Here is a 14,107-nt window from a genome sequence, read left to right on the forward strand (position 1 = left end):
TTAGTTTCTACAAGGTTAATATTTGCATTTTGATAGAATTTTTGAAGCGGTTTGACCCTAATCATCTTCTCATATTGTTTTAAATTTACTATTTCTTCATCAAAGCTTAGTTAGCATCAGTGGCAGGTACAGTGGTGTATGCCTGTTTCCCAGCAACTTGGAAGATTAAGCAGAAGTATTGATTGAGCACAAGAGTGTTCTATGCTTGCACCTGTGAAGCACTCCAGCCTGGGCAACATAGCAAGACCCCATCTCTTAAAGCTTAGCATCAATTCCTGGATTTATGGCTTTACTTCTTTTGTTCTCTGTTTTATGTGAGTAAAGTCTTTGTTATTTTTTTCTCTCTTAAAGGCACTCCGAGTCATGGGGAGAATAATGCGTGAGTGTTGGTATGCCAATGGAGCAGCCCGCCTAACTGCTCTTCGTATTAAGAAGACTATATCTCAACTTTGTGTCAAAGAAGACTGCAAAGCCTAATGATGATAATTATGTTAAGAAGAAATCTCTCACAGCTTTCTTTTCCATTTTCCCCTTTATGTGAATGTTTTTGCCATTTTTTTGTTCTACCTCAAAGATAAGGCAGTACAGTATTTAAGTGCCCATAAGGCAGCATGAAAAGATAACTCTAAAGTTAAGCATGGGTAGGAGTTGAATTCATCCAATTTCTATGTTATGTTTAATTTTACTTTGAAAGCAACACCTCAAGTCATCTTTTTATTTAATAAGAAAGAACTATATTACAAAGGTATAAAATAAGCTCTATAAAAATAATATAGTCATTAAGTTTTTATTTTACTTGAACCAAGAGCACATGAATGACCAGGAAAAGATGTAGAAACTTTTTTTCTGAGATGAAAGCATATTCATTAAACATGTGAACTAGAGCATGTTATCTTAAATAGAAATTTAGCTTATGTAATCTATGTTTTTCCCCCTTTTAAATTAGCAGGACCTTTTAAAAATAAATATTGCTCTAAAGTTTAATATATCAAACATGTAAAAGTGGAGCTGCTCAGGGGAAGATGTAAGTGAGGATGGTGTCCCACGTGCTTGGTCTCCCTTTCTGCTGTTCTCCTGCTCTTCATAATCCACTACTGCGGCAGTCACTGAACCACTAAACTTGTTTCTTTCATTTACAAAAGAGATACCCGATATCCTGAGACACTGAGAAATGTCCGAAGGTCACACAGCTAAAGGCAGAGCTGGCACTAGGGTCCAAATCTTGTGATAATACACATCATAGAGTTAGCTAGCTTCCTACTTCCCCTGAATTCTCATAGTGCTTTTCTCCCTATGCAATAGCTTTTATTATATTTGTGGTTTAGTCATGCAGAAGGCATACGGAGTTATTTTGCAGAATCATAATGGACCTGCATGAAATCTCAGAACCGCATCTGTTGACATTTTTTCTCACAGAAGTATTATGGTTACCCCACTTGTTAATGAGTATTAATGTTTTCTGAACTCTTCCAAAGATTAATCAAACATAAATATTGTCTGAAAATGTCTTTTAAGACACAATTCAGAGGTCCCATTTCCTTTGTACATACACATTTAGAAAGAAAAGACAGAATAGGAAGGAGGAAGCAAGGAAATATTTTGAGAAGATTTAAGAAAACTCTTCAATGAAGTGTAACAACCAGACCCTACAGAGGGTATCAGAAACAGCAAATACATATTCCTCTACTCTTTCACAATGAGCGAGTAAGTACAGAAGAATGCTCATAATAGTTTTGCCTTCATTCTACTTTCTGTGGACACAGAGTAATGAATATTTGATGGGACATTACATATGCCCTTCAAATCTATAATGCTACTTTGGTAAAGGAGACTTAACATGGTGTCTTTTATTCTCCTAAAACATCTTCTCTCAAACTCCATTCCTTAGAACATTCTTCTGCTGAGATGATCCAAGACCCAAAGTGTTCTTTGATACTTGCTTAGAAAGTGATAGTACATGTTAGCATGAGTGAAGTAAATGCTACTGATAACAGTTAAAAAAAAAAAAACCCTAGTAACAGTAAAGAAGTGCTACTTGAATTTTTTTAAACTGGATTTTACAGATTACCTGACCATGGTGGAAGGAACCCTTTTACTAAGAGGAGAAGAAACTTTTTACTATCCCCATATTTAAGTGTTCTATAAAGCAAAGCACAGCTTGGGCAACAGTGTTCTGAAAGATATGCTTCTGTATTTTCTCAGAGAGTACAATTTAGTAATTATGGTTCATTTCACTATGGAAATATGTTACTGAATCCATTTTCATTTTACTGAGTTGAAATAAGGCAGGCGAAAAACTGAAAGCTATGGAGTTTGCCGATACTTCCATACTCATTAACGCACTCATCCACTTATTAAATAATCATAGAGCACCATAGAGCACCACATATCTTGCTTGCCACAATATCAGGTATGAGAGGGAATAAAAAGATAGATAGGTCCTGCCCTCAGGGATTTTAAAGTCTAATTTGGGAATGGGAATAGGGATGTGAGTGTGTAGGGGGAGAAAATAAATTGACAGATAAAATACGAAGTGGGATGTCTTGAGTTTTGCTTGACAGTGGGTTTCTAGGATAGGTCTGAAAATTGCTTTCATTTGCAACACATTTAGAAAGTATCTTTATTTGGATATTACAGACAATCTAAATATATCATTGGTTTTTAAAAGTGACTATGTGAAGTGATTTTTTAAAAGAGCCTATGTGAAGGGGTAATCTTGCTTGTTACTAGTTTCTCAGAGATTGTTTTTCTGCGTATATAAGAATGAAATTATTTATTTACTATGATTATACTCATCTCAAATAAACAAGAATGATATTTCCTGTTTTATTTACATTGGATAAATATACTTATTGAATTTTTAAGAGAGGATGTTTTAACATCTCCGTTTTTCTTGTCATTATGTTTTGTAGCTTATTTGAGGGTGTCTAAATATAATTTCATATTTTATTGGTTCAACTTGCACTCTGAAGAAATCTGTATGTTAGTACATTTTGAGGTATTTTTCTTGTTCTTGTATTGGTTAACTGACTCCTAACTGAATAGTCTTATATTTCAATTAAAAAATACATTTTTTAAGAAAGGGAGTAGAGCAGCAGAAAATGATAAGGAAAATGTTAAAAGTTGTAATATTTCCTTTACTCTTAACAGGATTATATATAGAACATGCTCACTTACAAAAATAGGATAATGAAGTTTAGAGCATAAGGCAGACTTCTTGTATATACTTATGCTGTCAAATTTTATTTTGTTTTTAATGGAGTCCCATTGTGTAATATTTATTTCTTTTAAATTTTGTTATAAGCAAAAAAAATTCTTCTTAGGTTAGTTTCGGATTATCAGTGTTCTTTAATCCTTACAGATATTTTGGCTTTGGGATTTAATACAGGACTTGGGAAAATGCTATCATAAATTTTCAGTACTGTATAAAGTGGTGATGGGATTTAAATGCAGCATCACTTTCTGAAAATAAGAGAAACATTATTTGTTGTCAGTATTTCAGCATGAACTTGTTGCCTTGTAAATTTTGCCTTTAAGTTTGTAATTGGTACAGATTCTGTTGTATGCTTTCTTCTATGTCTAAAATATTTGGCATGTCACATCTAGAATTCTTAATTTATGTTCTGACTTGAGAGTTAAGTGAAACATGACTGTCGTGCACTATTTTAGGCATAGCACTTGCTTTTCATCTTTATACTTTCAATTAACTTTGCATTTTAAATTTCCATGATTGTATGAAAATAGTAACCTGGTTGCAGTATCTGAAAAAATTAAAATCAGCTTTTATTTAAAAATGAAAATCTACAATAGATTCATTAGGTTAGAAATTCCACAATAATTTATTATTTTAGTACATCTTCTATTGTAGAATTACTAATAAAACAAAACAAAACTAATTCTATTTTTCTGGAATTTTGCCACCATGTGACTCATTGGGGCAGAGAAAACTCAGGGTTATCTTTGAGTCTACACAAAAGTACCAGGGAGCCTACTTAGCAAATCACCTGAAAACAGGGAGCTGATGTTTGCCATTATACAAAGTTTGAATAAACAACTTAAAATTGCTTGTTAGGGCATAGTCTTTGATTGAAATAAATATGAGAATGTATTTGGCTAAATAAATTTAAAATATAGATATTTTATTTCCCAGTGGAAAATTAAGAAAGTAACCTTATCAAATGAATGCCTTAGCTGGCAGTGGATGTCTTCAATAATCATTCCTTTAAATAAATTCACAAACACATAATTATAAGCTACTTAGAAATGGTTAGTGTTAGTATCTTAAAATGGCATCATTGGCCAGGCGCGGTGGCTCACGCCTATAATCCCAGCACTTTGAGAGGCCAAGCCGGGGGGATCACAAGGTCAGAAGTTCGAGACCAGCCCGGACAATATGGTGACACCCCGTCTTTACTAAAAATACAAAAATTAGCCAGGTGTGGTGGTGTGTGTCTGTAGTCCCAACTACTTTGGAGGCTGAGGCAGAAGAATCCCTTGAACCTAAGAGGCAGAGGTTGCAGTGAGCCAAGATCACGCCACTGCACTCCAGCCTGGGCAACAGAGCAAGACTCTGTCTAAAAAAGAAAAGAGAAAAAAGGAAAGAAACCACTGTGGTTTTTGAAGATATTTTAAACATCTTTTCTTTTGTGAAACATACCATTTGTTTGACAATGCTTTGTTCTAGCTCCATATGCTAATACCTACATGGAATTTTTCTGCTATTTTAGTGAAAACATTAATTCTTTTGAGAGCTTCTTCTAAATAACAAAAAAGTCAATTGGAATGTAAGTTTTATTAAAATTTTAATATTAAGTAGAATTTTTATAATACAGGCATTTTTCAAAACATTTAAATGAAATTATATATTTGACTTTCTTTTTTCCATCTAGCCTTGCTTTATATTTCATTATTTTTCTCACTTTTTTTCCTTAATATTCCCTCACTGTCTTTCGACATTATCATTAGTTCCTAATTTTAAAAATGACTATTATTTAACTTAACCATTCTGGAATTTAGCCTTCTAATGAAAGAGAATCCCTTATTGCTCTAAATTATTTCAGATGTGTTACAGCCCAAAACAAAAACCAGAATTTGGGAATTAGAAACAATTAATTTTATAACTTGATTCCAACTTTGTTTAGATGACGAGACCGAGGATCAGAGATTAAATGACTACTAGTTATTAGCAGAACTCTTATGAAAGATAGCCTAGTGGTGGCACCCAGCACAGTTCCTTGCCATATCCCCAATTTTTACTGATTAAAAATTAATTCGCACACATCTAAGCCTACCTTGAATGCACACTAACATAATGTGCCATTTAATGATGGTGATAAAATCCCACTTCTCTGTGTTTCTACTAAAATTATGTACTTACTCAGGGTGAGGTGAGTGAGAAAAACTAAACTAGGCTAACAGAGTTGTAGAATGTGTGTCAAGCTAAGTAGGCAACCACTGCGATGCTGATAAAATTAATGGATAAAATTTAGGAACTGCGAGAGTACAGAATTTCTTAGTGCAAGTAATGATTAGAGAACCTTCCTGACATCCCCCACCCTTTATGTAGGGGTTATTCTTTCTTTTTGTACTTTGGAATGGGGTGAAACGTGATTTGATAGTTGAATTTGGGACTAAGTCCAGTGGAATATTATCTGACTTCTCTCTCTCTCTCTTCCCCAACCCCCACTCAGTTTCTCATTAGTTTGTCTTCAGTATTCATCTTCTTTCAGTGCATTAAAAAATGTTTGCCAGATCTCATCAACCTCAAATCACTCTATAATTCCTGTCTTTCTTTAGTTACGTTTTAACCTGTCCAAACTGCTACACCATGAATTTCTTAATAAGATTTTAAGTTCTTCACCCATGTATAAGAAGTTTCACCTCATAACTTCTCCAGTAATTCTTCATTCGGCACTCTAGGGTATTTGTTAATGGCAGAGATGACTTTGTTTTAAAACTTAAAAAGACTAGCTGTTAACTGTATTCTAGCTTTTAGCTAACATATAAAGAATGTCTACTTTTGCTTTAATGCTGAATTCCACTTGAGAAATAGTGACTGGAAAAGACAATTTGAAATATATGCCCCATAATGTGATTGCTAAATTTATTTCTGCTGTTTCAAATTGTTTTGCTTTGCTTTTGACATCTTTTAAAACTAAGCCATTATATTATTAGTTTGGAATATAATACTATAGTAAAATTAGGTAACAATCCCTTTTTTTAAAATTCCCCTAATAATAATAGAACTGCCAGGATACTTTTCTCTTTCAGTTGTAGATGAATACATTTATTTCATCTTAGATTTTAATATTTTCACATGTGATTGTATTTCCTGATCATTGGTCCAAGTTATCCTAAAAGAAGTTTTTCTCTCCAGACCTAATAGTTTTAAGTGCAAGAGTTCACTGTGGGCTACATTAATCTGAATGTTAATGGGGCCCCTAAGAATCTGAGTGCTTTAGGAGGTTACCCTATACCCACTGTCATTCCATCCAGTCGGCCCAATTGTGCTCTATACAAATACTCCCAGCTGAGGGGCATGTGGAGGCTAAAACCCAACTGCAATTGGCTCCCAGACATAATTTTATAGTTTACAGAAAAGCATCTTATTTGCTTATATATGTTTAAAGAATGGCCTTGCTTATACATCTTCAGAAAATGAGAATTAAAAAGGCAAAATAATTCTTGACATCTGCAAATTGAACAAAGAACTTAGAAGAAATAATACTTTATCTTTTCATCCTGGCATTCCCAAGAGAAGAAGAGAGGTTATATGTTTATCATGTTGGTTTAATTTTTCAACCCAGACAATCTGCAGCAAGGCACATGGACCCTAATCTTCCACACAGTTTTCATTCTATGCATGGAGCTAACTATTGACTTTGCCTGTAAAGAGAGGATTGTGTGCCTAAATTTTGTCTAACAAATGCAAACAGAATAAAATGTATTAATATTTCTATTTCTTCCATAGGCTAATAGTAACTAAATATTTTTAAAGACCCAGCCCTTTTCTTCTCTTTATACAAAATGAGAGTATCTGAGCCAAAATATTAAATTCTAGTTCATTTCCACAATGACTAGTGTCAAGCTCATGTACTCTTCTGATTCTAGACTGGAGAAGATTATTCAAACTTGATCTGCGTTTCAGGTTTTTAAATGTCCTAAAAACAGAAAATTAGATTCAGATCTCAAAAAAGGAATTTTGGATTGACTTTCAAAGTACTAATACTAATTATACTTTTCTTTTGGTAGCGTGACTTTTCTTATACCTAAGAACATATTACAAATGTCAAAACCATTGCATTTTGACATTGCAAAACATGCCTTGAACTCTTGAACTACTGTGAAAAGAATCATCGTTGTAAAGACTTTTTGTAAGCTAGCTGATACTCTAAGTATGAAAAGAGATTGTCTTTCAGCAGACAGGCCCAAAGGAATATATATATAAGGAAGAAGTATGAAAAAATAAATTAGGTTGTAAAATAATAATTGGGCAATACACTGTATCAAAAATATGTAGATGGAGATTTTAGTGGTGGTAATTTAAATGTTGAAGGTGAAGAGAATTTCAAATTCCAAAGAAAGATGAATGAATGATAATCAGATGTTTCATTAATTTCTAGTCTGTGAAAATATGCATTTTATAGTAATATGTATAGACTTATTTTATTTAGAAATAATAGTATTTTAGAATTTATTAAAAACTCAGTGATAGCCTTTATACCAAAATGTTTAACTTTACCAACAGCAAGTCATAAAAGTATTTATTTTAAAGCTTTTTAATATTATTGCGTAACTTTCATCTGTCTTCAAATGTAAATAATTATCTGCCTAAATGTTATATTTTTATGTATGCATTTTCTGAAAATGTATTGTTTTGTAAAGTGGCAAAGATAATAAATTAAGCATTTGTTGCACTTGTTTCTGTGAAGCATATAGAGCTCTATTTTAAATAAAGGAAGATGTGTCATATTTTGGTTTCTATACAATTATGTTCTATTATTTTTTAATTGTGTTTTATTTGTATGCAGTGTATGGGGAGGGTGTTAGAGACTTAAATGCTGGCTCCACTGGGCACTGGAATTTTACTTCCTTCCTTCTTTTTAACCAAGGAGTTGTAGAATACTAGAATTTCAGAGCTAGAAGGGACACTTCTTCAATAGCCATTTCTCTACATGTAACTTAGGACAATAGATTTTGTTTCTTTTTTTCTACCAAGCAACTGGTTTTTTGCACTTTTTAAACATTTACTGAAAGACTACTGGGTTGACCTGCTCTCAAGCCTAAAATAGCTTCCATTACACTTAAAATCACAAACACGTGGTCTACAAGCCTTTTCAGGACATGGAACCAGACAACGGCTCTACCTTCATTTCCAGCGTCCCCACATTCATCGCCAACTGTTCTCCAGATCCTGGCTTCTTGCTATTCCCTGAACTTGCCAAATACGTTCCTGTCCCAGGGCTTTGCCCTCACTGTTTGTTCTGCCTGGAATGTTAAAGGTCTCTGTAAGAATGCCATCATACCAAATAAGCCTTTCTTGCTACCCTTTCAAAAGTAGCACACTTTGTCATTCACCACCTGTTTAGCCTGTGTAATTTTATTTTATAGCATTTAGCATTAATCGGCATTCAATTATATATATACTAGTATGTAGTATCATAATGACTAAATCCTTGAGCACTGGAATTAGGGAATTAGGGGTCATTTCACTTACATTTGAAGATATAGTTTTAAAATACTGAAAGTAACATATTGTTTTGGACAGTAAAAGAAATGCTCTATGAAACTCATTATTCATGCCCCAATATCTGCAGTAAACCTTAGGATTGGGTTTCTTACCCAATCAAGAATAGTTCAGCCCAATTTCTAATTCATGATGGCTGTTTCAGAATGACATTATGAGAAGATTAGGTGTTTGGTTTATATTCTGAACCCTACAAAGTTGATGTTTTCTGAGACTTAGCATAAGAGAGGCAGAATACTGAATTGGTTTTACTTTTGGTATAGATTTTTAAGTTCTTTTGCTTTTCTATTCTTTTTTCTATTTGGGAGGACAGTTTTATTAATAATATCCTGAATATCTTGCATTAAGTCAGTACCAACCAGCTTCACTAGCCAAATATTCTTTGTTAACAATCATTAAGTCAGGTTCTCAACTGCTTCATTGTTAGCTGCTGCTTAAAGTTGCAGAAATATGTATTTCACATCAGTGTAGATTGTGAAACCTAGGCATGAAATGAAACGAGTGCTTTAGTCTCAGCAGCATTAGCAGTAGCTTTTACCCCCTCAGTTGTAATTCTGTAATTTCAGCATCTTAATTTTAAAACACAAATACGTGCAGACTTTGGTGAACGTTCACACTGATGCAATAGTTTACCTGCAGTGTGAATATAAGATTGGATAGTTACTTTTTCCATCAGGACAAATTCCTGGAGATTAGGGGATTACTGAATCCAGGCTGTTTTATGGGGTGTTCAGGAAGTGATTTTCCAAGAAATACTCAATGACTTTTAGAGGAAATATACCTATTTTGGCAGAGAGTTATTAAAACATTGATTTGAATAGTTTCTTTAAAATCTATTTATTAGAAACCTATTCCCACAGAGTGCTTTAATTGTTTTTGTGTCTTTTAATGCTGTAACAAAATTGTAATTACAATCACTTCTATATTTAAAAGAGGTTAATATTCTTTTTCCTTCAAATATTAGTTAACAAATCTTTATCAACATTGCTGCTAAGTGCATAGTATCTTAACAGTCACTCAAGTGTGAAGAAAGCAATAAATTCCCACACTCAAGAGAATAATCAATTTGGGAAGACGAGATATAAACATGGAAAGCTATCTAATGTTAGAAGATAGTGATGCGAGAGATGTTGTATGAAAGGAAATTATTAAGGCCTAGCATGGGTATAAATATTAAATGTGAATGAAGACATAGAAATCAGGTATTGATTATGTTGGAAGAGTCAAGAGAATTGATGTGTTGAGTCGTGTGGATGGGAAAGATTCGTGTAAGTAGAATACAAGGAAGAGGTTGTCCCTGGTTGAAAACATGTCTGGAACAAAGGCTGATGCTCATGGCAGTGAGTAAGCTACAGAGCTGGGATTGAGGGATTCTGTAAGGATTAGATTACAGCGTTTAAAGTTGATCCTGTCATTGAGGGAGACTCTGAAGGTGTTAAAGCAGCAGTGATCATGTGAAGTTGATATTTAATAAAGGCAGTAAAAGAATTACCCTCTTAAGAGATTTATCAAAGTAACCTGAAGATTCCAACATACCCTTTCTTCTCTGATAAATATTTACAGGCAGTACACAGGTGAAAAATTTCAAGACGAGCTATACAATTGGTGTGATATGTTTTTATATGGTATATTTTCCCTACTTTTTAATCTATCTTAAATGCAAAGCAAAACATTGTCATAAGAAATGACATTTAATCTTTAATAATTTAGTTTTATTACAATTATGACACAAATAATTTTTAAAAATACACAGAAGCAATCATTTATAAAGGTCTACCTTGTAATTCTATCTTTGCACAAAGAAATTTCTAGGGGCCACTGAACTGTATGCATTAAACTTCAAATATAATCAAATCAGGTTTAGAAATACTAATGGTGCTTCACAGAAGAATCCTTGCTTCAGCAACTTAGGAAATTACACTTGATTTTCTTTTGAGTGTTACTCAATTGTGCTTGAAATTGTTCATTTGAACCCTTCTAAACAACAAGCAGGTGGTTAAATGTGAGCACTCTTTAAAATTTACACAAAAAATTCCAAGCACAATGCACTTTTGCCCTGTGAATGTCAACTGGATTTCCCTTCTCTCTCACAGACTGCCCTTCCCTGGCCATTAGATTTGACCTTGCTACATCCCTGAAAAGAGAACCAGCTCAAATGTAGCTACTTGCTAGGGAGCATTAGGCTATTTTTATAGTCCTGCAGCTAAAGCTTTTAATGTGGCAACTGCTGGTTACTGAAGCAGTTTAAGAAAAAGGAACTGCTGAGTTTGCCTTTTATTTTTAAATGGAGAAACACAAGGTGACAATCATATAAGATATAAGTGAAGCGGAACAGGGGAAATACATCCTAGGATTTCTGTATAGAGCAAAAGCAAGAATTTGCAAAACGCATTTCAATTCTATACTGCAATCTGGATCTTTACTTTTATGTAATACATGAACTAGTTCATAAAATGCACTTTTCGCTATGTCAGCTTTTCCTTTATCAGAAATATATGGGCGATAACATAAACATCTTACTGAAGATGTCGTCACTGTGAGGTATTTGTGAAATAACCAAAAAGTTACAATAGGGTAGAAATATGACATTCAGAAATACATAGACTTTGTAGTTTTTTTTTTTTCCAAAGCAAACTTTTGTAGATGTACATTTTCTGTCCCCATCTTCTCTCTGCCCATTCACTCCTCGACCCACTACAATAGAACTTTTGACTCGTCTTGTAAAATGGCCTTCTCTGTGCTAAGTATTTGTAGTAGTCTGGTGCAAGGATATTTACCCTTTTCTTCCTTTGTCTCTCTCTGGCCTTTGCAACAGAATGTCCTCTCCCATGATTATTTTCCTCTGCTTGATTGTCCTCCCCCTACCTCTTCTTTTCCTCTGCATTCTTCACTTTTTTTTTTTTTTTTTTTTTTTTGAGACAGGATCTCACTGTGTCACCTAAACTGGCATGCAGTGGCATGATCACGGCTCATTGCAGCATCGACCTTTCCAGGCTCAAGTGATCTTCCCACTTCAGCCTACCAGTAGCTGGACCAGAAGTGCGCCAGTACACCTAGCTAATTTTTGTGTGAGCCACCACGCCTGGACCATATTTTCCTTTTTTTGTGGTCCCTAAAATGTTCATATTTACCCACTTCTAGCTTTGGCTCTCCTAAACACCCCTCCTTGATAATCTCATCTACTCTTTTGCCTTTAATAAGGCTAGCGATGTTCAAACCTGCATACTTGTCCCAGACTTCTCTTCCAAGATCCGGGCCCTAACGTCCAACCTCTTCTTTATGTATTCACTTGGATATAACATAGTCACTTCTGATTCCAATGTCAAAATATAATTTTTTGTGTCTGACTTCTTTTGCTTAGCATACTGTTTTTGACATTCAGTCATGTTGTTAGATGTATCAGCAGCTTGTTCTTTTATATTGCTGGGTACAGTTCTATTAACACACTGCAATTTGTTTATGCATTCACTTGTTGAATACTTGGATTGTTTCCGGTTAGGGGCTATCATGAATAAATCTGCCGTGAACATTGATGTTTAAGTCTTTTTGTGGATATGCGCTTTCATTTCTCCTGAGTAAATACCTAACACTATAATTGCTGGAGTGTAAATACTTACAAGTATAATTAGGTAAATACTTAGGGGTGTAAAGTGTTTGTACCAGTTTATACTGTCAGTGTATGAGAATAATAGTTGCTCCAGAGTTTTTCATTGTAGCTTTTCTGGTGAAGTGCAGTAGTATCTTATTTATTTATTTATTTATTTATTTATTTATTTATTTATTTATTTTGAGACGGAGTTTCCCTGTTACCCAGGCTGGAGTGCAGTGGCACGATCTTGGCTCATTGCAACCTCCGCCTCCTGGCTTCAAGCGATTCTCGTGCCTCAACCTTCCGAGTACCTGGGATTACAGGTGCACGCCACCTTGTTGACTAATTTTTGAATTTTTAGTAGAGACAGGGTTTCACCATGTTGGCCAGGCTGGTCTCGAACTCCTGACCCCAGGTGATTCTCCCGCCTCAGCCTCTCAAAGTGCTGGGATTACAGGCATGAGCCACTGCACCCAGCCTCTCACTGTTATTTTAAATTGCACTTCTGTGATCACTAATTATATTTAGCTTCCTTTCCTATATATACTGACTTTGTATATTTGGAGTACATCAAAATATTTTGCCCACTTTTTACTGGTGGTTTGTTTTCTTATTATTGAGTTGTAAGTATACGTTATAGATTCTGGATACAAATATTTGACAAATATGAACTCATTTTTTTCATGACAAACCTGTTTCCCTGCCTGTGATCCTTCTTGTTCAACCTGACAACCCAGTCCAACTGTCCCTTCTTCCTTAATATATCTATCCTTCCTCTTCATCTTTATGTCACTGCTGTGTATGCCCCATGCCACTGTCTCACTTCAGGCCCCTAGCAGTTGTTACCTTGGTGTCTTTCATGGTCTTTTCTCATATTGTGTCTCCATTTCCTCTCCTATCAATTTACTCTCTTTCAGATAACTATCAGTGATCTAAACTATAAGTATGATAACCTTATTTTCCTCTTTAAAATATTTTAAAATCTTAATTTGAAACTGTCTATTTCTGGACACAGAATTTCACAGCAACTCAATTCCCTTCCTTTTCTCCTCCCTTGGCTAATCTCTCACCTTTTTCTCTAATATACATGTCAACTAGAACTGCTGGAAATGGTACGAACACTGCATGTGTATCTATGATTCTAGGATTTCATGCAACTATTTTTCCATCTTTCTGGAATTTTCCGGTCTCTAACTCACATGATTCACTTTTATTTCTGATCAGGCTCAGTTTAAATATCATCTTCTTTTGAATATTATCTCACTCATGCATTCTTGATGTAGGTATCTGTCTTAGTCCAAGTTTTCTAGAAAGAGTCTCTAAAGAAGGGGCTGGGGGCTGATGGTTTACTTGGAAGGTGCAAAGCTAGTGCAGCCAAAATGAGGACCTTCACTTTGATTATTTCCCTTAAACTCAGATGAATAATTGGGATAAAAAGATAAGCATGTGTATATTTGAATCTTACATTGCTTTCTGTAAATCATAGCAAATCTATGAAAAACCTACAGTTATATCTAATGTTTAAAGACTGTATTTTCCCCTAAGTCCAGAAATAAATTAATGTTCATTCTCACAACTTCTATATAACATTGTATTGGAGATCCAGTTTGTGAAATAACATAAAAGAAAGAAAAAAAGAAATACAGATTGGGGCTGGGTGTGGTGGCTCATGCCTGTAATCCCAGAACTTTGGGAGGCCAAGGCAGGAGGGTCACTTGAGGTCAGGAGTTAGAGACCAGCCTGGGCACCATAGTGAGACCTGTCTCTACAAA

General features: G+C 34.5%; 1 protein-coding gene and 1 long non-coding RNA gene across 2 annotated transcripts in view; one reads left to right on the plus strand and one right to left on the minus strand.

Annotated features, from left to right (window-relative positions):
* ACVR1C (activin A receptor type 1C) overlaps positions 1-7,988 on the plus strand; it is a 108,508-nt gene extending 100,520 nt beyond the window's left edge. Inside the window, exon 9 of the mRNA XM_021665906.2 lies at positions 352-7,988. Coding sequence (XP_021521581.1) covers positions 352-477 — 126 coding nt within the window. The 3' untranslated portion in view covers positions 478-7,988. The remainder of the gene's footprint in view (positions 1-351) is intronic.
* The window catches only part of LOC135276991 (uncharacterized), a 66,815-nt gene that overhangs the window by 9,930 nt on the left and 42,778 nt on the right, over positions 1-14,107 (minus strand). The window lies entirely within an intron of this gene.

The sequence above is a fragment of the Aotus nancymaae genome, unplaced genomic scaffold (genome assembly GCF_030222135.1).
Source record: "Aotus nancymaae isolate 86718 unplaced genomic scaffold, 86718_ANA_hifiasm-v0.15.2.pri h1tg000029l, whole genome shotgun sequence".
NCBI classification, from domain to species: Eukaryota; Metazoa; Chordata; class Mammalia; order Primates; family Aotidae; genus Aotus; species Aotus nancymaae.